General features: G+C 36.1%; 1 protein-coding gene across 2 annotated transcripts in view; it reads left to right on the plus strand.

The window, feature by feature from the left end:
- LOC101899334 (uncharacterized) overlaps positions 1 to 24,313 on the plus strand; it is a 39,014-nt gene that overhangs the window by 9,513 nt on the left and 5,188 nt on the right. For both annotated transcript variants that reach the window (XM_059127994.1, XM_059127993.1), the window contains exon 2: positions 12,089 to 12,288. In XM_059127994.1, coding sequence (XP_058983977.1) covers positions 12,089 to 12,288 — 200 coding nt within the window. The remainder of the gene's footprint in view (positions 1 to 12,088; positions 12,289 to 24,313) is intronic.

The following is a 24,313-nucleotide window of genomic DNA, read 5'->3' on the forward strand; positions in this document are numbered from 1 at the left end:
AATATTTGCCGAATGGAATATTGCGATATGTTCAGCTCATCAGCCATTTTTCGTCCACTGCGACGCGGGTTTCGGTCCAGTCGCTTCATTACTTTTCGAACCTCTCGATATTCGGTATTTTGACGATTTTTGCCACATTTTCTCACGGATTTGTCTAAAAATTGGTATTTGTAGGTCATAACGGGTCCCAGTTCGTGTTGCAGGTATAGGTCCACGCTTTGGTATAGCCCTCATATAAAGATACCTCCCGATATTCGGTATTTTGATTATTTTTGCCACATTTTTTCACGGATTTGTCTGAAAATTAATATTTGTAGGTCATAACGGGTCCCCGTTCGTGTGGCGAGACATTGCATGTATAGGTCCACGCTTTGGTATAGCCCTCATATAAAGGTACCTCCCAATATTCGGTATTTTGATTATTTTTGCCACATTTTTTCACGGATTTGTCTAAAAATTGGTATTTGTTGGTCACAATGGGTTCCAGCTCCGGTGGCGAAACATTGCATGTATGGGTCTACGATTTGACATAGCCTCTATATAACGGTACTTACCGATATTCGGTATTTTGATGGTTTTTGCCACATTTTTTTTACTGATTTGTCTAAAAATTGGTATTTGTTGGTCATAATGGGTCCTAGTTTGTGTGGCGAAACATTGTAATTATAGGTCCACGTTTTGGTGTAGCCCCATATTACGTTACCTGCCGATATTCGGTAATTTGATGATTTTCGCCACATTTTTTCACGAATTTCTCTGAAAATTGGTAGTTGCAGGTCATAATGGGTTCTCCCATTTCCTTTGGCGAAACACTGTATGTATAGGTCCACGTTTTTGTATAGCCCCATATAGCCGTATTTCCCGATATTCGGTATTTTGATGATATTTGGCACATTTTCCCATGAATTTTTCTAAAAGTTGGTATATGTGGGTCATAATGGACTCTAATGTTTGCTTTACCCTAAGATGGATCAGCGTAAAATTCTAAGTCGATTTAGCCATGTCCGTCTGTCTGTCCGTCTGTCTGTCTTTCTGTCCGTCTGTCTGTTGTAATCACGCTATCTTTCGAACGAATTGAGATAGAAGGCTAAAATTTTGCTCACGTGTTTATTTTTCCTGTAGGCAGGTTAAGTTCGTAAATGGGTCATGTAGGTCCAAGTTATCATATAGCCCCCATATAACGGTACATCCCGATATTCGGTATTTTGATGATTTTAGCGACATTATTCACCTAAATTGTTTCAACTTTCGTATTTGAAATTCGAAATGGATACTACAGCCTATGACAGAAAATTATCTGGGCAGGTCCACGTCTTCGTGTAGCCCCCATATAACGGTACCTCCCTATATTCGGTATTTTGATGATATTAGCGACATTATTCACCGGAACTGTTTCAAATTTGGTATTTGAGATTCGTAATGGATGCTAGAGCCTATGACAGAAAATTGTCTACGCAGGTCCACGTCTTCGTATGGCCCCCATATAACATTACCTCCCAAAATTCGGTATTTTGATGATTTTAGCGCCATTATTCACCGGAATTGTTTCAAATTACGTATTTAGAGTTCGTGATGGGAACTACAGTCTGTGACAGAAAAATGTCTATGCAGGTCCAGGTCTTCGTATAGGCCCCATATATCAGTACCTCCCTATATTCGGTATTTTGAAGAGTTTAGGTACAATACCCACCGAAATTGTTTGAGATGTGGTATTTGAAGTTCGTAATGGATGCTACAGCCTGTGACAGAAAATTGTCTATGCACCTCCTTATATACGATATTTTGATGATTTTAGCTACATTATTCACCCTTTATTTCAAGTTTCGAATTTGAATATGGTAATGGCTAATGACAAACAATGCCTATGTAGGTTCACGTCGTATAGACCCCAATATAACGGCAATATTCGGCGATTTTAAAATTTAACAGAATTTTTTAAGGATTTCATTTTTTTTTTAATTTCCAAATTCGTTCCAAATGGTGGAGGGTATTCAAAGTTTGGCCCGGCCGAACTTACTGCTTTTAAACTTGTTTTTTACTTGTTTAGTGCCAACCTTGCTTTCCAAAATACTACAGACACAATAGTGCAACGGCTTTGGTGGCCATAACCGCTAGAAATGAAATGAAGCAAGGAACCTCATTTTGTAACCATTTTTGGGTGGCGCGTGCTGAGTTCTGTTCGAATGTACAAGGTCTGCGGCCAAAATATTTTCGCGATAATATTCGGCATTTATTCTGATGCCACGATCGATTAATACGAGCGGAGAGCGACCATCGGCTGTTATGGCGGCCCACACCATCACCATGGCCGGCGCTTAAGTTGTAGTGGCCAACCGAAGGTGCACATTTTCAGCTGACCTCTTTGGCAAGTAAACACGATCATTTGTTTGTTTACAAACTGCTGGACAACGAATGTTTTCTCATCGGAGAAAACCAAATTCGGCAGTTCACCACTTTCGGCCAAGCGAATCAACTCTTTAGCTCTTTTGAGTCTATTTTCTTTCCGTTGCGGTGTAAGTTCTTGCACTTTTTGGAATTTCAATGGCTTTACCCCGAGCTCATTTTTCAATATTTGCCGAATGGAATATTGCGATATGTTTTGCTCACGAACCATTTTCGGCCACTGCGACGCGGGTTTCGCTTTTTTTTCGAACCATTTCTGCTGATGTTGCTGTTTTCTTCCGTCCACTTCCTTGACGTCGGGCTACGCTACCAGTATCACGGTAAGGAGTGTTGGTACCACAAACAAAAGATTTATTCACATTTAAATGCTGGAGTGCTCTAACGATATCCACTTGTGGTTTTCCAGCTAAATATAAAGAAATCACGCCATCACGCTTGAATTCCATCACGAATAACCTTTTTCTGGAAAATTCTCAAAAAAAAATGCTTTTGTACGCTTGTAAACGTCATTGCCAATATAGGTCCTGGTTTTTTACTTTACCCCTGTATCACGTACTTGCAGATATTCTGTATATTCACGATTTATCCCACATTTACTATCAGATTAGTTTCAAATTCGAGATTTGTAGTTCGTGGACCCAAAACATTGACCATATTTTTTCAAGACTTTTATATAACGGTACCCACTGATATTCGGTATTTTGAAGATTCGAACCACATTTTCCACGGTGGTTTGAATTTGGTATTTAGGGCTCGCAATATGAAATTTATAGTAGAAAATTGTTCCCGTTTTGGCATGACCCCAATATAACGGTTTCATCCACTTCATCGATTTGGAGTGAAGATCAGCCAGAAGCATAGCAAATGCCACCAATACATTTGGAATAAATCGCAGTTTGGTGCAGTTTATAGGTCTCAATTTTGTGATCTTAATTTGGAAATCATAGTTTGAATTTTTGAAGGTATTTGCTAAAAAATAGTTTAGGGTTTTACTGGGGATTGACATATTCATACCTCTATTTTCTTCCTTTCATAATAGATCTTTTATGGGATACATTTCTGTGTTTTTACTATCCTCCAAAATTTACGCTTACTTCACATACATTTTCCCTGGAAATTGTAAAGATCAAAATCAAGATACAAAGTAGCAAGACAAAAATTTGATTCATTTAAATATTTAGCAATCGACATTGTCAGAGCCTTCCTTTGTATTGCGAGTAGTATTGCTCAAAAAGTTTTTGCTCAATGATCTACTTGTTCTCCATTTCAATTAACATTTTGTGCAATCAAAACAATTCACAGAAATATTCTCGATTCATCCGAAATTCGAAACAAACTTAAAAAAAAATGTGTAATTTAATGTTAATTTTTTCTTACAACAAAAACAACAATTCTCCATGGATATTTCAAGTTGTTACTGGGCGCTCTTTGTAGTTCTGTAGAGGCGGCATGGATCCATGATGATGTTGAGGTTGATGAATAAATGAATGAATGACTGAGTGAAGTTGATGGAATTGCAAAATTGTGCTTTGTGTGTATGCAATTCTTCAAAATCCGCATATTTTTTGTACCATTCATTCATTCAGTCGACGTATCTGGCTTGTAGATCGTCGAGTTTGAAAAGAAAAAAGAAAAACAAAAGATGTTTCGGGCAGCATAATTACCGTTTTGGGGGGAAACATTAAGAACTGTAATTGGAATTATGTGCATTTTAAGAATATATTTTTGGAAATTAAATAATTTCAATATATTTTGTTTGTGATGAAAAAAATATAAACAAGTTAAAAGGCAGTAAGTTCGGCCGGGAGGAACTTTTAATACCCTCCACCATTTGCAACGAATTTAGAAATTTTCAAAAAATAAAATCCCTAAAAAATTCTGTTAAAATTTTAAAAATACCGAGTATAGCCGTTATATTGGGGTCTATACGACGTGGACATACATAGGCATTGTTTGTCATAAGCCATTACCATATTCAAATTCGAAACTTGAAATAAACGGTGAATAATGTAGCTAAATTCATCAAAATATCGTATATAAGGAGGTGCCGTTAAATTGGAGCTGTGCGAAGACATGGGCCAGCATAGACAATTTTCTGTCACAGGCTGTAGCATTCATTACCAACTTCAAATACCACATCTCAAACAATTTCGGTGGGTATTGTATCTAAAATCGTCAAAATACCGAATATAGGGAGGTGCCGTTATATGGGGGCTATACGAAGACGTGGACCTGCACAGACAATTTTCTGTCTTAGGGTGTAGTATCCATTTTGAACTTCGAGCACCAAATTTGAAACAATTCCCGTGAATAATGTCGTTAAAATCATCAAAATACCGAATATCGGGGGGTACCGTTATATGGGGGCTATACGAAGACATGGACTTGCACACACAATTTTCTATCTTAGACTGTAGTATTCATTACGAACTTCAAATACCAATTTTGAAACAATTCCGGTGAATAATGTCGCTAAAATCATCAAAATACCGAATATCGGGAGGTACCGTTATATGGGGGCTATATGAAAACGTGGACCTACATGGCCCATTTACGAACTTAACCTGCCTACTGGAAAGATAAACATGTGTGCAAAATTTTAGCCATCTATCTCAATTCATTCGAAAGATAGCGTAATTACAACAGACAGACGGACAGACAGACGGACATCGCTAAATCGACTTAGAATTTTACGCTGATCAAGAATACATATACTTTGTTTGGTCTGACATGAGTATTTCGAGGAGTTACAGACGGAATGACACAGTTAATATACCCTCCATAGAATGGTGGAGGGTATAATATGTTTGCACCTTTAACAATGAATTAAGTTTATCATAAGTTGCCAACGATTTTATTCTACCCTCCACCATAAAGTTGAAATATATTTTGCCATTTGATTTGAAACACCTCGAAGCTTTCGTTGGAGACCCCGTAAAATATTCATAAAAGATAAGTGTAAATTTCTATGTCGATTTCCTAGGACGTTGGTATTTGAAATGAAATATATTAGTTCACGCTTAGGGATAGGTCCAATTATAGCAGCACCTCCAAATTATCTGTATTCTTTAGGTCTATCTATCTGGGCTATCTTCTTTAAAAAATGTTAAATGTAGGTCCGTTTTTATACCCTCAGCCATATGGGAAGAGAGGGTATATATCACCTGATACGGTTAAAACGTCTTTGGACCAAATCCGTTTCAAAACATTTGAAGTCGATCTAACGATGCCAGTCCGTCTGTCTGGCTGGTTGGTGTGCACGATAACTCTCAAAGGGATTATCCGACTTGGTACAAACTTGGTACATCGTAATATTTTTGTCAAACTTAGATCGAGTTCGGAGATGGGCAATAGCGGTCCACTCCTTCTGGTACCTCTCCCACAAAAGGTCGAAATTTAAAAAAAAATATATATTTTTTGCACAGAAAGGATTTTGCTTCAACTTTGCAAATCTCAATATTTGCATTAGTACTAGGTCAGGTGCGAAAATGGACAATATCGGTCCACTCCATCAAATGCCTCCACCACAAATGGTCCAAATGTTGAATAATTACAACTCTTATAAAATGTGATGTAAGAGTCCGATTGTCTTCAAATTTCACACATCCCAACAATTATATTAATCCAAAGTTTGGTGTGAAAATGGAATGTATCGGTCCACTCCTTCTGGTACCTCCCCTACAAATGGTCGAAATTTTCAGAAAAAAAGACCAAAAAATTTTTTTTTGCACAGAAAGAGAAGCAATAATATGATTTTGTTCCAGCTTTGCAAATCCTAATATCTGCGTCACTTCTAGGTCAGGTGCAAAAATATATAATATGGGTCCACTCCATCAAATGCCTCCCCAACAAAGGACGTAAGAGTCCGATTGTCTTCGAATTTTACACATCCCAATAATTTTATTAACCCAATGTCTGGTGTTAAAATGGAATACATAGGTCCCATTTTTCTGGTACCTCCTCCACAAGAGGTCGCAATTTTGAAGAAAAAAATATTTTCTGCACGGAAAGAGAAACGATAATCCGATTTTGTTCGAACTGTGCAAATCCTAATATTTGCCCCAGTTCTCGATCAGGTGCGAAAATGAACAATATCGGTCCACTCCAATTTTGAATAATTGTAACTCCTATAAAATGTGATGAAAGAATCTGATTGTCCTAAAATTTCACACATCCCAACATTTTTATAAACTCAAGATCTGGAATATACCGTTCCACTCCTTCTGGAACCTCTCCCACAAAAGGTCGAAATAAATATATATGAATATCCATTAACCTCATAAAACGCGAAGTTAACATCCGATTCCATTTAGACTTGGCACATCTGAATATTTCCATCAACACAGGATCTGTTATAAAAACGGTAGAGATCGGAACACTTCTACTGGTACCTCCCCTACAAAAGGTCAAAATTTTGAATATCCATAAAAGTCATAAAAGGCGAAAAAAAGCATCAGGTTCTCTTTATATTTCACACATCATATTATTTCTACCAACACAAGATCTGTTATGAAGATGGGATATATCGGTCCTCCCCTTTTGGTACCTCACCCAAAATTCAATTTCTAAATTTTGAATATCCATAAAGATCATAAAAGCCGAAATTAACATCTGATTCTATTCCAGGCTTGGTACATCTGAATATTTCCATCAACACAAGATCTGAGCAACATTTTATAAAAGTAGTAACATTTTGTAATTTTCGAACAATTACGTATTTCCAATAACATTTGCTTCGCACAACTGCAGACACCAACAGTGGCATCCATATCAAATTTGAGGATTTCAGCTCTACTCATTCACCCAATACCACGTTTAGTAGCATTTTTCAAAACAATCTTCATATCTCAACCTCAGATACCTACAGTTATCAAAAATTCCAGATACCAACAAAGACCTCATTATCAAAATTCGGGATTTCAGTGGTGGAATTCTGTAACTCATTTTCTGTCTTATCGAAATCGCTAAAATTCAAATGCTTATAGTTTTGAGAGTTAACGAAATTTTACGAATTTAACGACGAAATTTAATTAGTTGCCAAGGCCTACCGATAGATACCAATGTTGACAACTTTTATTTCTTTTTTATATCAATATTTCGCGTTTGAAAGTTACCGATTTTTGTCGGTAACTCCAAAAATGTGTTAGAGAATCCCACTACAGTTCTATCACGTTACCCAATATTAAATGAAGTACGATTTAGTACTTTTCATACAAATATAGGGCGCATTTCCAAACCATCTCCAAATTACAAAAAAAAAAAAAAAAAAAAAATAAGTAAGCAAAGGCTACAGTCGAGCGGGCCGACCGTTGAATACCCTACAACACTATAATAAACGAAACAGTTTATATAGGCGAGATACTCGAAAGAATTCCACAAGATGTTGTGACAAATATTAAAAGAAAACCATCAGGTTTCATTCTCTAAATTTCGAATAATAGCAACTAAAACTAATTTGCTCATTTCCAATTTATTGGTAGATGTTGCATGTAAATGGTCTTCCTAGATCTGGAACCAATATTTCCCAAAGACCTATAATTTCTTAGAAGTGGCAAAAGATTAACATTTATTATTGGTTTCTGACTGAATCGCATCTATATGAGATACAAGCATTTGACTACATTCTTCAACGAAATCAGCGTTAACGAAATAGTCAGAAGTGCGTCTTTCCTGTATTTGTGAATTCTCCAAAAAGTCACTGGAATGGACATTTTCGTGTTTTGTCTACAAAAGTAGGCTAACTCCTTTACATATTGAATATTTTTGGATGGCCATCTAAAACTGCTTGGCTTTTGCAATGTCCGGTAACCCCCATTCAAATGTGCGTGAGGATCGGTTGATAGTTACGACCTGCTGACAATTTTGCAGTTTTTTGGTCCATTTCAACCCCTAAATATATGGCGATCGTCTCCAAAAAGAGCAGGCTTCTATTCTGACCCTCATCTTATCCCCATGCAAAATTTCGTAAGGATCGGGCCATAAATGCGATCTGTATATGATATCCTGATATCCTAACTACTTAGTTTTGTTAGCTGTAGAAATATTACCAAATGTTTAATTCAAAATGAAAATATGCCAAAAATATGACAAAATGGAAAAAATATGAGAAAATTTTAAAAAATCAATATTTTCATCTTCATAGAGATATTTTTATACGATTTTTTTAGACGTTTTCTCTTTCCTGCCAAGAGGCCATTCTGATTTAATGAAAACTGTCGAAATCAGTTCAGCCGTTCTCGACATATAAGAGATCTTTCAAACATATCTTCTTTGATAGACATATATATCGCACATATTTCGCTATATATCCGATTTGTTGAATGTTAACATCAATGTAAAGATCAGAAGTAACCTTGTCATGGCTTCGTGATTTCGCCGGTATTTAAAATATTCGCGGTTTAATGAAAAATATTGAATTTTTTCAACACAAAAGATATGGTATATTTTAGCCGCTAAATATTATCCGATGACCACCCAAATTGGTAGGCTTCTTCCCCGCCCTAAACTCTAGCTACATGCGAAATTCCGCGTCGATTGGTCTATAATTGCGACCTGTATAGCTACTGCAAAATCCGATATTTTTTCAGTATTTGGTCCATTACAACCCCTAAATATTATGCGATCATCTCCAAAAGAAATAGGGTTCTATTCTGACCTATGACCCACCTCCATTCTAAATTTCGTGAAGATCGGGCCATAATTGCGACCTGTAGAGTGATTACAAATTAACATGGACAGACGGACAGACGGACAGACGGACGGACGGACATACATAGCTAGATCGACTCAGCTCGGCGAGCTGGGAAGATCTATAAATACTTTCCTATATGGGAAACCAATATTTCGAGGTGTTACATAAATTCTGGCCCAATCAAACTTATAATACCCCCAACACATAGTGTTGTAGGGTATAAAAACAGGTACCATCGGTTATCTAAAAATTTATGTCTATCACCTAATACCGAATATAGTACTTTAAGTAATTTTCGCACAATTGTAGCACATATTTCTAAAACCACTTTTATAGGTCCAGGCTACACATAAACGACGACCCTAATAAGAACATTTCAGATTTCATATTTTCGTGCACTTGTAGTACACATTTCAAAAATCACCTCTTTATCACAAACCTATCACCAACATGGACCTCAATAAAAAATGTCAAAACTTCAGCTTCATCCGATCACCGAAAACCAAACTGTTCCAAATTTGGTACGATTTAGTACTCATTTCATAATTCAAACGTACTTTCCAACCATGATTGTCATACCGAATTTCAAGTTTTCCACTTTTGGTACATCATACCAAATTTCAGAATTCCAGCTCATTCCGTTTGTCCAATACAAAGTATTCAATTTTCAGTACATTTTAGTACTTTTCGTACCCTTTTAATACGAACTTCTAAAAAAACCAGTCTTATCATATATTCACGATATCGTATATCCCCCAATATTTGGTATTTTGATGATTTTAGCCAATTTTTATACCCTACACCACAAGGTGGTCAGGGTATTATGTCTTTGTGCATTTGTTTGTAACAGGCAAAAGGAAACGAGATAGACCCATAGTTCCTTTTGATGATCTGCATAGAATCAAATTCTTAGTCGATTTATGCATGTCCGTTCGTCTGTCCATGTATTTTTGTAAACAAAGTACAGTTCGCATTTATTGCCCTATCCAGATGAAATTTTGCACATATCATTTGTTTGGCCCAAGGACGAACCCTATTGTAATTGGAGATAATCGGTAAAAATTTAGATATAGCTCCCATATATATCTTCGTCCGATTTGCCTTTTATTGTGCACCAAACGTGTAATATCAGTCCGAATAGTATGGAATTTTGCAAGTACGATCAGATTGGACCTGAAAATAAGTATGTCAAATTTGATCGAAATCGGTTCAGATATAGCTATAGCTCCCATATATATTGTTCATCCGATTTGTTATTTTTGTCCCCCGCAGCCGTAATATGCACTCTGTAACAAGAATATTTGGGGAATATATATCAAATTGAGCTCAGAAATACTTTTGCTAAATTTTATCGAGATCGGTTCAGATTTGGATATAGCTCCCATATATAACTTGGTCCGATTTACCTCGGATTGTGCACCAAACGTCTAATATTTGCCCAAATGGGATGGAATTTGGCACTTACGACCGAATTGAATCTAGAAGCTAGTATGTCATATTTGGTGAAGATCGGTTCAGATATAGCTATAGCTCCCATATATACTGTTCATCCAATTTGTTATATTTGCACTCCGCCGCAATATACACTCCGTAACAACGATACTCAGGGAAATATATCAAATGCAGCTCAGAAATACTTTTGAAAAATTTTATCGAGATCCGATCAGATTTGGATATAGCTCCCATATATAACTTCGTCCGATTTACCGTTTATTGTGCACCAAACGTCTAATATTTGCCAAATGGGATGGAGTTTTTCACATACGACCGAAATGAGTCTAGAAGGTATTATGCCAAATTTGCTGAAGATCGGTTCTGATATAGCTATAGCTCCCATATATATTGTTCATCCGATTTGTCATATTTGTTGCCCACAGCCGTAATATGCACTCCGTAACAACGATACTCAGGGAAATATATCAAATACAGCTCAGAAATATCTTTGCCAAATTTCATCGAGATCGGTTCGGATTTAGATATAGCTCCCATATATATTTTTAACCGATTTCAAATTAACTGTGAACCAAATGGGCAATACAAGTCCGAATTTAAAAGATACAAATGCTTCGGCATGTTTTGTCCTTTGAACTTTAAATTATAATTATAATCATAGCGTGTATGATTGAATTCTCCCATAAAAAGTTTTAATTCTTATGCGCAGCTCTACTAAATTAGCAAAGTGGTGTAGGGTATCATAAGACTTTCTTTACTGGTTTTCGAATTAAGTTTCTTCCAAATGGTGGAGGGTATAACTGCGCTTTTACTTGTTAATTTGTATACATTTTTAACGGAATTGTCTGAAAATTCTCGCAAGGAGTTCCTTGTGAGTACTTTTTCCCCTAGAAGAGAATTGTCTATATAGGTCCACGATATCGTATAGCCCCCATACAATGGTACCTCACGATATTCGGTATTTGGATGACTTTAGCTACAGTATTCACCGAAAATGTTTCAAATTTCGTATTTAAGATTCGTAATGGGTATTACAACCTACGATGGAAAATTGTCTATACAGGTCCTCGTCTCTGTATAGCCCAATATAACGGATTTCATATGAACGTTATTTTTCGATGGAATTTTTTTTTTTTGAAAATTTTCGAGTTCTTTCCCAATGGTGCAGGGTAAAGACAGCTCGGCCCGGCCAAACATAGCTGCTTTCTTACTTGTTTTCTTTTTAAATCCAATGAAATTTTTCAAAACCTAAAATTGAAGAAATATTTTTGTTTTGTTGGTATATTGACATAATCGCCTTGTCCATCATATGCTACAAACCTATTGATGCATTCCAACATGTTCGATATCGAAATTCTTTACTTCAGCTTTAATACCTATTTGATTATTAAGTTGTGAACTTAGTTAATTAGTATTTGAAAACCAAAAAATTATAAAATTTATTTTTTTTAAATTTTTATTTAAATCAAATTATCATTAAAACTAATATGTAACTATTTTATTTTTTTTTCATCTTCTCTTCGCATCGCATTGCATGAACAGCAATTGTTTTAAGTGTAACGAACACAATACTAGGACAAGACAAGTCATCATTCTTTAAGAAGCCATGGCCAACATATAGTCTACAGAATATGCCACAGACACGATTCACATGTCATGACAAAATACTTGGTGGCTATTATGCAGATCCGGAGACTCAATGTCAAATGTTCCATGTGTGCGTCAAAGTTGGCGGAGTAGGGGTAAGTACATTTGATTTTTTTCCATACACATCTTTTCAAGCATCCGACCAGTGGGGCCATCCAACTGCAAGCCAGCGTTGTTGAGCTGCATTCAACACATTCACTTGTCATGCTCTGAACCAGAATTGCAGCCTCAAAAACAAAGCAAAATATAAATAAGATGGCCAACACAAATCTGTGACTTGTGAAATAACAAATGAACGAAAGATTGAATGAACGACTTTACTACGTCGAAATATTAGAATGTACGGTTTTCGATTTTTCGTTTTTTCAGTTGCTTTGAATGAAAAATGATTTTTATTTTTTAGAGGCTCATTGCAGCCACGAAACATAATCAATAGCTAGGAATGCATTATTGTAATGTGGCGTTGAAACTCGATGCAGTCTATGTGGCCATGCGGCCGTACGACAAAATGACGTGTGACGTTGCTGGCCGACTGCTAAATGTTAAAGTGTAAATTGCATTTGCTGTTTGTTTTCTGTCTTTGTTCAGCGTTTTTTCTTCTCGTTTTTTTGGAATACTATCGACAAGATTGAATATTTTTTTTTGTGTACGTCACACAATGTTGCATTCGATTCTGCTTTTATATGAACTCCTTCCATTGGCACTTCAGTTGTTTGGCAAATGATTGTGTGTAAATAATGTCAAGTGTTGGATGTAATGGAGATTATTGTCAGCTATGAATATTTCGTGTACGAGGGTTGGGACAATGATTTGATATAAAGATTAAATTTTTATACCCTACACCACAAGGTGGTCAGGGTATTATGTCTTTGTGCATTTGTTTGTAACAGCCAAAAGGAAACGAGATAGAATCACTTTCTGAGTTGATTTATGCATGTCAGTCCGTCTGTCCGTCCGTCCGTCCGTCTGTCCATGTATTCTTGTGAACAAAATGCAGGTCGCATTTATCATCATATACGACCGAATTGAGTCTAGAAGGTTGTATGCCAAATTTGGTGAAGATCGGTTCAGATATAGCTATAGCTCCCATATATATTGTTTATCCGATTTATTGTATTTGTTACCCACAGCCGTAATATGCACTCCGTAACAACGATATTCAGGGAAATAAATCAAATACAGCTCAGAAATATCTTTGCCAAATTTTATTGAGATCGGTTCCGATTTGGATATAGCTCCCATATATATTTTTATCCGATTTCAAATTAATTGTGCACCAAATGGGCAATACAAGTGCGAATTTAAAAGATACAAATGCCTCGGCATATTTAGTCCTATGAACTTTAAATTATAATTATAATCATAGCGTGTATGATTGAATTCTCCCATAAAAACTTTTAATTGTTATGCGCAGCTCTACTAAATTAGCAAAGTGGCGTAGGGTATCATAAAGTCGGCCCCGCCCGACTTTAAGACTTGCTTTACTGGTTTTAAATAAGAAATTAATTTGGTAGACATAAAATACGGGCGTATGATATATGACAGCGTTCATACGACACACTGTAATGAGATATTTGAGTTTCGAGAAATGATATTTATATTTTCTTTTTTTATACCCTCCACCTGAACATATTTATTTTAAAACCCACAAAGCATACAGGGTGAGATGAAAAACTGCAACCAATTTCAGACTGCTGTCATTTCTAAGCCACTCGTCCGACAGCTGTTAAAATTATTCCAGTGACAGCTCATTATATTGTTTACAAGCGTACAAAAGCATTTTGGTGAGAATTTTCCAGAAAAAAAGTTATTTGTGATGGAATTCAAGCGTGATAGAGTGATTTCTTTATATTTGGCTGGAAAACCACAAGTGGCTATCGTTAGAGCATTCCAGCACTTAAATTTGAATAAATCTTTTGTGTCTCGTACCATCGCTCCTTACCGTGATATTGGTAGCGTAGACCGACGTCAAGGAAGTGGACGGAAGAAAACAGCAATATCAGCAGAAATGGTTCGAAAAAAAGCGAAACCCGCGTCGGAGGGCCGAAAAATGGCCCGTGAGCTGAACATATCGCAATATTTTATTCGACAAATATTGACAAATGAGCTAGTGGTAAAGCCATTGAAATTCCAAAAAGTACAAAAGAGCTAAAAAGTTGATTCGCTAGGGAGAAAGTGGTGAACTGCCGAATTTGGTTTTCTCCGAATAGAAAACATTAGTTGTCCAGCAGTTTGTAAACAAAAAAATGATGGTGTTTACTTGCCAAAGAGGTCAGCTGAAAATGTGGACCTTCGTTTGGCCACCAGAACTCAAGCACCGGCCATGGTGTTAGTGTGGGCCGCCATAACAGCCGATGGTCGCTCTCCGCTCGTATTAATCGACCGTGGAATCAAAATAAATGCCGAATATTATCGCGAAAATATTCCGGAGGGTGTATTAAAGCCTTGGGCAAGGAAACATTTTGGCCGCAGACCTTGGACCTTGGACATTTCACCAGGACTGAGCACCATCGCACTCAGCTCGCACCACCCACGAATGGTTACAAAATGAGGTACGTCGCTTCATTTCCCGAGCACAATGGCCACCAAAATCTCCGGATACCAATCCGTTGGACTATTGTGTCTGGAGAATTTTGGAAAACAAGGTTGGCACTAAAAAATACCAATGCATCGATCACCTCAAGCAAGCGCTTCCCCGGGAATGGGCTAAAATACCATAGAGCAACATTTGGGCAGCGTATAATGGTTTCATTGGCCGTTTGAAGGGCATAATTCGCGCCAAAGGTGACCAATTCGAACAAATCTAAACTTATTTATAATTTATTTATATTCCCGACATTTTTCGCTTTCATTCAATAAAATTAAAGAAAAAAACCAGTAAAAAAGTCTTAAAGTCGGGCGGGGCCGACTCTATGATACCCTACACCACTTTTCTAATTTAGTAGAGCTCCACATAACAATTAAAAGTTTTTATGGGAGAATTCAATCATCCACGCTATGATTATAAGTATAATTTAAAGTTCAAAGGACTAAATATGCCGAAGCATTTGTATCTTTTAAATTCGGAATTGTATTGCCCATTTGGTGTGAAATTAATTTGAAATCGGATAAAAATATATATGGGAACTATATACAAATCTGAACCGATCGCGATAAAATTTGGCAAAGATATTTCTGAGCTGTATTTGATATATTTCCCTGAATATCGTTGTTACGGAGTGCATATTACGACTGTGGGTAACAAATACAACAAATCGGATGAACAATATATATGGGAGCTATAGCTATATCTAAACCGATCTTCACCAAATTTGACGTACCAGCTTCTAGACTCAATTCGGTCGCAAGTGCCAAATTTCATGCATTTTGGCAAATATTAGACGTTTGGTGCACAATAAAAGGTAAATCGGACGAAGTTATATATGTGAGCTATATCCAAATCCGAACCGATCTCGATAAAATTTAGCAAATGTGTTTCTGAGCTGTATTTGATATATTTCCCCAAATATCATTGTTACAGAGTACATATTACGGCTGTGGAGGATAAAAATAACAAATCGGATGAACAATATATATGGGAGCTATAGCTATATCTGAACCGATTTCGATCAAATTTGGCATACTTATTTTCAGGTCAATTCTGATCGTACGTGAAAAATTCCATACTATTCGGACTGATATTATACGTTTGGTGCACAATAAAAGGCAAATCGGACGAAGATGTATATGGGAGCTATATCTAAATTTTGACCGATTATCTCCAATTTCAATAGGGTTCGTCCTTGGGCCAAACAAATGATTTGTGCAAAATTTCATCTGGATAGGGCAATAAATGCGATCTGTACTTTGTTTACAAAAATACATGGACAGACGGACGGACGGACAGACATGCATAAATCGACTCAGAATGTGATTCTATGCAGATCATCAAAAGTAACTATGGGTCTATCTCGTTTCCTTTTGCCTGTTACAAACAAATGCACAAAGACATAATACCCTGATCACCTTGTGGTGCAGGGTATAAATATGACTTATTTATCTCACTCTCTACTATTATCAAATTCAGTACCACTTGGTACTCTTCTACGTCTGCATAAGTATTAATTTCCAATACCATTTCATATCTCAACCTTACACACTAATAAAGGGCCATAATTCAGTGTCAGTACTATTTACGGTAGTATTTCCATCTATGGCGCGTATTTCCAAAATTATCTCCATATGTCAATACTACACACCAATTCTGACCCCACAACAAAATTCAGAATTCTAACTCTATCCGTTCAATCAATATTAAATTTTGTACAAAATAATTAAAAAAAAATTCCAAATATCAGGATTCCAGCCCTATTGGTTCACCCAAATCCAAATTGTATCAATTTTGGTACCATTGTGTGTATTAATATAAGTACGAATTTACAAAACTTTTTACATAATCCAATCTTACACTCCCACAGTAATGCAAATTCTAAATTTCAGAATTCCATACCCATCAGTTCTCCGAAAATTGAAATTGTACAAAATTTATTACCATTTAGTACACATTAGTAGAAGTTTCCATAACTACCTACATATTTTAGTCCTACAGTGCATTAGTTATTTTATTTCCAAATTTCAGCATTCCAGCTCTATCGGTTCACCCAAATAAATTTTTTTTTCAAATTTAGTACCATTTAAATTTCGGAAACTACCTCCATATTCCAATCCTACACTCCGTCAGTAATGTTAATATCAAATTTCAGAATATCAGCTCTATTGATTCATCAAAATTCCAAATTTCCCAAATTTATTACAATTTAGTATTCGAGCCCTATCGTTTCACATAAGTACGATCTTTACACCCTACACCAAAAGGTGGTCAGGGTATTATGTCTTTGTGCATTTGTTTGTAACAGGCCAAAGAAAACGAGATAGACCCACAGTTCCTTTTGATGGTCTGCATAGAATCACATTCTGAGTAGATTTATGCATGTCCGTCTGTTCGTCCGTCTGTTCGTCCGTCCGTCTGTCCATGTATTTTTGTAAACAAAGTGCAGTTCGCATTTATTGCCCTATCCAGATGCAATTTTGCACAAACAATTTGTTTGGCCCAAGGACGAACCCTATTGAAATTGGAGGTAATCGGTCAAAATTTTGATTTAGCTCCCATATATATCTTCGTGGGATTTGCCTTTAATTTTGGACCAAACGTGTAATATCAGTCCGAATAGTATGGAATTTTGCACGTACGATCAGATTGGACCTGAAAATAAGTATGCCAAATTTGATCGAAATCGGTTCAGATATAGCTATAGCTTCCATATATATTGTTCATCAGACTTGTTATTTTTGCCATCCGCAACAGTAATATGCACTCTGTTACAACAATATTTGGGGATATATATCAAATACAGCTCAGAAATATATTTGCTAAATTTTATCGAGATCGGTTCAGATTTGGATATAGCTCCCATATATAACTTCGTCCGATATACCTTTGATTGTGCACCAAACGTCTAATATTTGCCCAAATTGGATGAAATTTGGCACATACGACCGAATTGAGTCTAGAAGCTAGTATGTTAAATTTGGTGAAGATCGGTTCAGATATAGCTATAGCTCCCATAAATACTGTTCATCCGATTTGTCATATTTGTTACACACAGCCGTAATATGCACTCCGTAACAATGATATTCAGGGAAATATATCAAATACAGCTCAGAAATATCTTTGCCAAATTTTATCGAGATCGGTTCCGATTTGGATATAGCTCCCATATATATTTTTATCCGATTTCAAATTAATTGTGCACCAAATGGGTAATACAAGTCCGAATTTAAAAGATACAAATGCTTCGGCATATTTAGTCCTTTGAATTTTAAATTATAATTATAATCATAGCGAGTATGATTGAATTCTCCCATAAAAACTTTTAATTGTTATGCGCAGCTCTACTAAATTAGAAAAGTGGTGTAGGGTATCATAAAGTCGGCCCCGCCTGATTTTAAGACTTTCTTTACTGGTTTAAAACTTCCTAAAATGCAAAATCAATCTTTTTTCCGAATGTCAGCATTCCAGCTCTATCGTTTCACTCAAAACGAAATTGTTCCAAATTGAGTACCGTTTAGTATTTGTCGTAAATATGAGTACACACTTCCAGAACTACCTCCCTACATTGACTGTACTCCTCAACCTTGATTCCCATTCTAAATTTCTTTCTTTTTAGCTCTAACCGTTCACATTATACGAAATTGTAGATATTCAATTTTAGTACTCTTCGTACACTTATAGTGTGAATTTCCAAAAAAAAAACTTTTGATACATCCAACATACGTTACCCTCATTCCAAATTTCAAGTTCTAGCTCTACTGCTTCTTCAAATACAAAGGGTACCATACCAAGTACCTTTTACAACTTTTTGTACTATTTTAGTAAAAAATTATTTTACAATTTCCTTAATTGATATCATTGACATGCAACTTTCACACCTACCTCGTAGAAGAAGAACTCATTCGCAACCAATGGTGCCCATTTTTTTGGTTATTGTTTGCATCTTCAAGAATTATATTGATTAACTTGGCTATGTTCTGGTGCATGTCGTTTGCCAATGTTAATATTTTTTCCATCTTTGTTTGCGGCCGTGGGGTACTTTTTGTTTTCCCAAGCCAGAACAAAAGAAGCATAAAGTAATCAAGTTTTAACTTCTAAATGTTAAAGTTTGTTCCGAATCAAATGTTCCTAACAACAACAACAACAACGACGACTGCAGCAACGATTGAATGCGACAATAATCCTGCAACGAAGTGCCGGCTGTTATTAGTTTTATTATTTTCTGAAGTTCTATGGTACTACGGCGGCTATGGTTCTGCTGCACATTGTCTCGTTTTAATGGCCATTCATGTGGTGGGACTTTTTCTTATGTCGTGACTTGTAGCGTCTTCGAAAACCTAAACAAAAAAAACACAGAATGTTTGCGTGCCAGCGGCCTGGTTGGTCTGGTCGTTAGATATCCATATCGTTGAATTTTGTATTTTTAGAAAAAAAAAATGAAAAATAAATAAATGTTTTCTGCTTTATTTAACAAGCCAAGGTATTTCGCTCAAATGACCTTTAACTAAGCATAAATGCCTCGGTCTTTGGGGGGTTTTGCTTTGAAATTTAATATAGTTATGTGTAGGTATGTAAAAATGTTATAAAATACCATGAAAACCACCTACCTTTCTATGAGATTAATTTTTTTGAATTATTGACCAATTTAAGACTTCTGGAGGACACATATATTTATAGTGTGACTAATTGAGGCTGTAATGCTTAAAAAATTTTAGATTATTCGTTATACCCTCAGCCATCCAGGACAACGCCCACAAAGGGTCAATAATTATAAATCTTTTTAAATGTCAAATAAGAGGCCGATCGTCTTCGAACAAATCTAAACTTATTCCAAAATGTGATGCTATTTCCGACATTTTTTGTTTTCATTTAATAAAATTAAACTAAAACAAGTAAAAAAGCTGTGAGTTCGGCCGGGCCGAACTTTGAATACCCTCCACCATTTGGTACAAATTTAAAAAATTTTCAAAAAAATAAAATCAGTTAAAAATTCTGTTAAAATCGTGAAAATACCTAATGTAGCCGTATATTAGAGTCTATACGTCAACGTGGATCTGCATAGGCAACTTTTGTTACAATCTATTACAATATTCACATGCGAAACTTGAAAAAAAAAACTGTTTATAATGTAGATAAAATCATCAAAATACCGAATATAGGGAGGTACCATGGTGGTTATAAAACGTGGATCTGCACAGACAATATTCTGTCATAGGCTGTAATAGCAATTACGAACTTCAAATACCAAATTTGAAACAATTCCGGTAGATAATGTCGCTAAAATCCTGAAAATACCGAATATCGGGGCAATATGAAGGCGTGGACCTGCACAGAACTTCAAATACACAATTTGAAACAATTCCGGTAAATAATGTCGTTAAATTAATTAAAATACCGAATATCGGGAGGTACCGTTATATGAGGGCTATACGAAGACGTGGACCTGCACAGACAATTTTATATCATAGGCTATAGCATCCATTACGAACTTCAAATAACGAATTTAAAATAGTTCCGGTAAATAATGTCGCAAAAATCATCCAAATACCGAATATCGGGGGGTACCGCTACATCAGAGCTATACGAAAACGTGGACCTATAGGACATGGACCATTTTCTGTATTATGCAGTAGTATCTATTACAAACTTCAAATACCAAATTCGAAACAATTCCGGTAAAAATGTCGCTGAAATCACCAAAATACCTAATATCGGGAGGTACCGTTATATGGGGGTTATACGAAGACGTGAACCTATATGGCCCATTTTCTGTCTTAAGCCGTAGCATCTATTACGAACTTTAAATATTAATTTTGAAACAATTCCGGTAAAAGATGTCGCTAGAATCATCAAAATACCGCATATCGGGAGGTACCGTTATATGGGGGCTATACGAAGACGTGAACCTACATGGCCCATTTTCAATATCAAAAGTCCTGCAGACATAGTACACATTTGAGTAAGATTTTATCAACCTACTTCATTTCGTTCGGAAGCTAGAGTGATTTCCACAGACGGACTGACGGATAGACGGACAGACGGACGGACATTGATAAATCGACATAGAATTTTATGCTGATCAGTAATATAAATACTTTGTGGGGTCTAAAATGTATATTTCGAGGTGTTACAAACGGAACGACAAACTTAATATACCCTCCATACTATGGTGGAGGGTATAACAAGATAGCAAAGGCTGTAGTCGTGCGTGGCCGACTATGTGATACTCCACAACACTGCACTGTAGTAGAAGTCCCCCTATGTCATAACCCATTTTTGAAGATTTCGCTTTTGAAATTATGTCATAGAGCACTGCCAGATATTACCCTTAGCTTTTTGACTAGGGACATTTGCCCAATATTTACGAACAACATCGTGCTGTTAGTTACAGCTCAATATAATCTTCTTCCTTAACTCTCTTCTCATGCAAAATTCCGTGCCAATTGATTTCATTTTCTGTTTTAGGTTCATTTGAACCCCTAAATATTTAGCAAGAGACTCCTTTGGTATAAGGATTCTAGCTAATATCCCCTAACATCACCGCTATATATAACCGAGATTTTTACTATCGGCATTTACGTAACGCTCAAAATTGACCTGTTCATCGATTTGTGATTTCGCCGGGATTAAAAATATTCGCGGTTCAATGAAAAATTTGACTTTTATTTAACATAAATGTTATGGTCAATTTAACCCACTAAATATTACCCGAACACCATCCAAATCGGAAGCTTTCTGCCCAGTCCTAAGTTCTAGGCTCATGCTAACTTCCGCTTCGATTGGTCTATAATTGCGACCTGTAGAGCAAATGCAAAAACAGGACATTTTTCAGATTTTGGTCCATTTCAACCCCTAAATATTATGCGATCATCTCCAAAAGCAATATGCTTCTAATCTGACCATAACCCCACCTCGAATTTCGTGAGGATCGGGCCATAATTGCGACAGACGGACGGACGGACATACATAGCTAAATGGACTTAGCTCGTCGAGATAGGAATATCCATATATACTTTCCTATGTGGGAAACCAATATTTCGAGGTGTTACATAATTTTTGGCCCAATCAAACTTATAATACCCCCAACACATAAAAATGTAAAAATGATGGCATTTGACTTCGTTGCAGTTTGTTTTATCTCACCCTGTATACTTTGTAGGATCCAAACTCATTATTTCAATGATTTACAAACGGAATGACAAACTTAGTAAACTCTCCATACATCGTATGATGAAGGGTGAAAAAGGTAAAGTGTTTATAAAATTATTGGAATCCACTTTTCAACTTTCTTTGATCTGATGCTGGTTTTGAACTCACCACCTTATAATATGTATTTAGACACATGAGCATACTTTAGGAACCAAACAAGGTTTATTTTTTACTATTTAATGGGTTGTTCTGCTAATATCGCTTCCAAAATTTTGCTGCGTAGTTTTTACGAAAAATAAATTTACTTCTATGTTAAAGACAGTATGGACTGAATATCTTATCCTTGTTTATGCATATGCATGTACATATGAAGTGTGCTTTTATTCTCCGACCGTTCCTTTCATGTATCAACATCATCACAATGGCATTCAATTGTTTTTATTATGGTTCTGGTTGTTGTTATCCCGACAAAATGTCATTGCAGAAAACGATTTCATATAAATTTAGATGTCCAAAAATGTCAAATACAAACCCTTTTTCCCTACCCACAATAACCGATCCCGAAACTTTGCCAGCTTCGCCATTGCAGCAATAAATCGAAAATAAATAAATAAAAAAAAATAAACATGAAAGAACAATAAGGCCCAGAACCAGAATTCGGTTCTGCAATCTCACAAAGATCTTCGTTTGCATGTCGAACAGCCGTTTGCCAGAATCGACATTCGCTGGTACTAAAGTCACTTGACAATTATTTTAATTTCAATTTGGCCGCTGTTTAATGTATGCTTTGGAACTTCTGTAGATGATACTGAGCATGCAAGCAAGGCTGTTACGAGGAGGCTGACTTTTCCATCTCCAGTATGGCATGGCATGGTTTACCTTGTCGATTCTAAATAACAGCATCCGTGCTGGATTGTTTTTTTCTTTATTATATCCCCAATTGCCAATTGAATTTTGCTTGGATGTTAGTTCTGTGTCGGTCCGTCTGTCTGTCCCCCTGTCTCAAAGTCACAATCAATGTGAGCTTATAAATGCAATATTGTCATGCCACACAAATATCAGAGTTCAATTGCAAATAAAAATAATACTTCGATTAAATTTATGTGGTTGTTCCGGTTCATAGGGAACCTCATTGTATTCCACCACCTTCTTCTGCTACCTCGCCTCATCTTCTTCTACCACCGCTTCTCCATCACCATCATCATCGACGATGCTTTGTAAAGCCATGTTCTTGCTGTCGTTTGTTTGCAATTATCATTTGTTTAAATCAAATTAATTTTAATTTACAAGTAATAATTTAAAATAATAATACAACAATTCTTCGACAACAACAAAAGACATTGTGTGCCGTTGAAGAAGAAGAAAAAAGAATAAAATGAAAAAAAAAAATAAAAGAAATCAACATCACCTTCAACAGGTTAATTTATTGTTGAGTGGCAATTATGGGAAGATTGATTTTTCCACTATTCGATGTTTTTTTTGTATTGTCTGCTACTCGTTGCGATACAAGTTACTGAAGTTAATTAACCTTTTTGGAATTTCAATGCAATATTCATTGCGGATCTTCTTGGAATTTAATTGTTTTATAATTTTTGTTATTGACAATTATGAATTTTCATTGCTAGAAATCGTGGGAACATTTTCAAACAGCTTAAAAAGGGGAAATCGAACCAACTGATGTATGGCTGTCGTCGATTTTTAAATTTTCGTGGGCCACGTCAATTATACTACGTGTGTATTCTACTGGTTTATTCTTGATAGCTTCTTTAACCAAGCTTGATTGGGATTATTATTCGATAGGTTAAAAAACAAAATTATATGGGCGGATAATTATTTAAGATATACCTACGCACTGATAAGATTGGCTCTAAGTAACTTTGGGTCATCTAAAGAAATGATTTATATATTCTCGTGATAGTCTGGCTTAGATTTTCTCATATTTCAAAACCATACCTATATTGAACAGAAGAAGTACGGCCCCCATGGTACCTCCTATTTTCAGTATTTTTGTGATTTAAGCGACATTATGCACCGGAATTGTTTCAAATTTGGTATTTGAAATTCGTAGGGGATACTACAGCCTATGACAGAAAATTGACTGTGGAGGCCCCCGTCTTCGTATAGCCCCCATATAACGGTAACTCTCGATATTCGATAATTTTATGATTTTAGCGACATTATTCACCGGAATTGTTTCAAATTTGGCATTTGAAGTTAGTAGGGGATACTACAGCCTATGACAGAAAATTGTTTCTGCAGGTCCACGTCTCCGTCATATAACGGTACCTCCGGATATTCGGTATTTTGAGGGCTTTAGCGACATTATGTACCGGACTTGTTTCAAATTTGGTATTTGAAGTTCGTAATGGATACCACAGCCT

Source organism: Musca domestica, unplaced genomic scaffold (assembly GCF_030504385.1).
Source record: "Musca domestica strain aabys unplaced genomic scaffold, Musca_domestica.polishedcontigs.V.1.1 49, whole genome shotgun sequence".
In the NCBI taxonomy this organism is placed as follows: Eukaryota; Metazoa; Arthropoda; class Insecta; order Diptera; family Muscidae; genus Musca; species Musca domestica.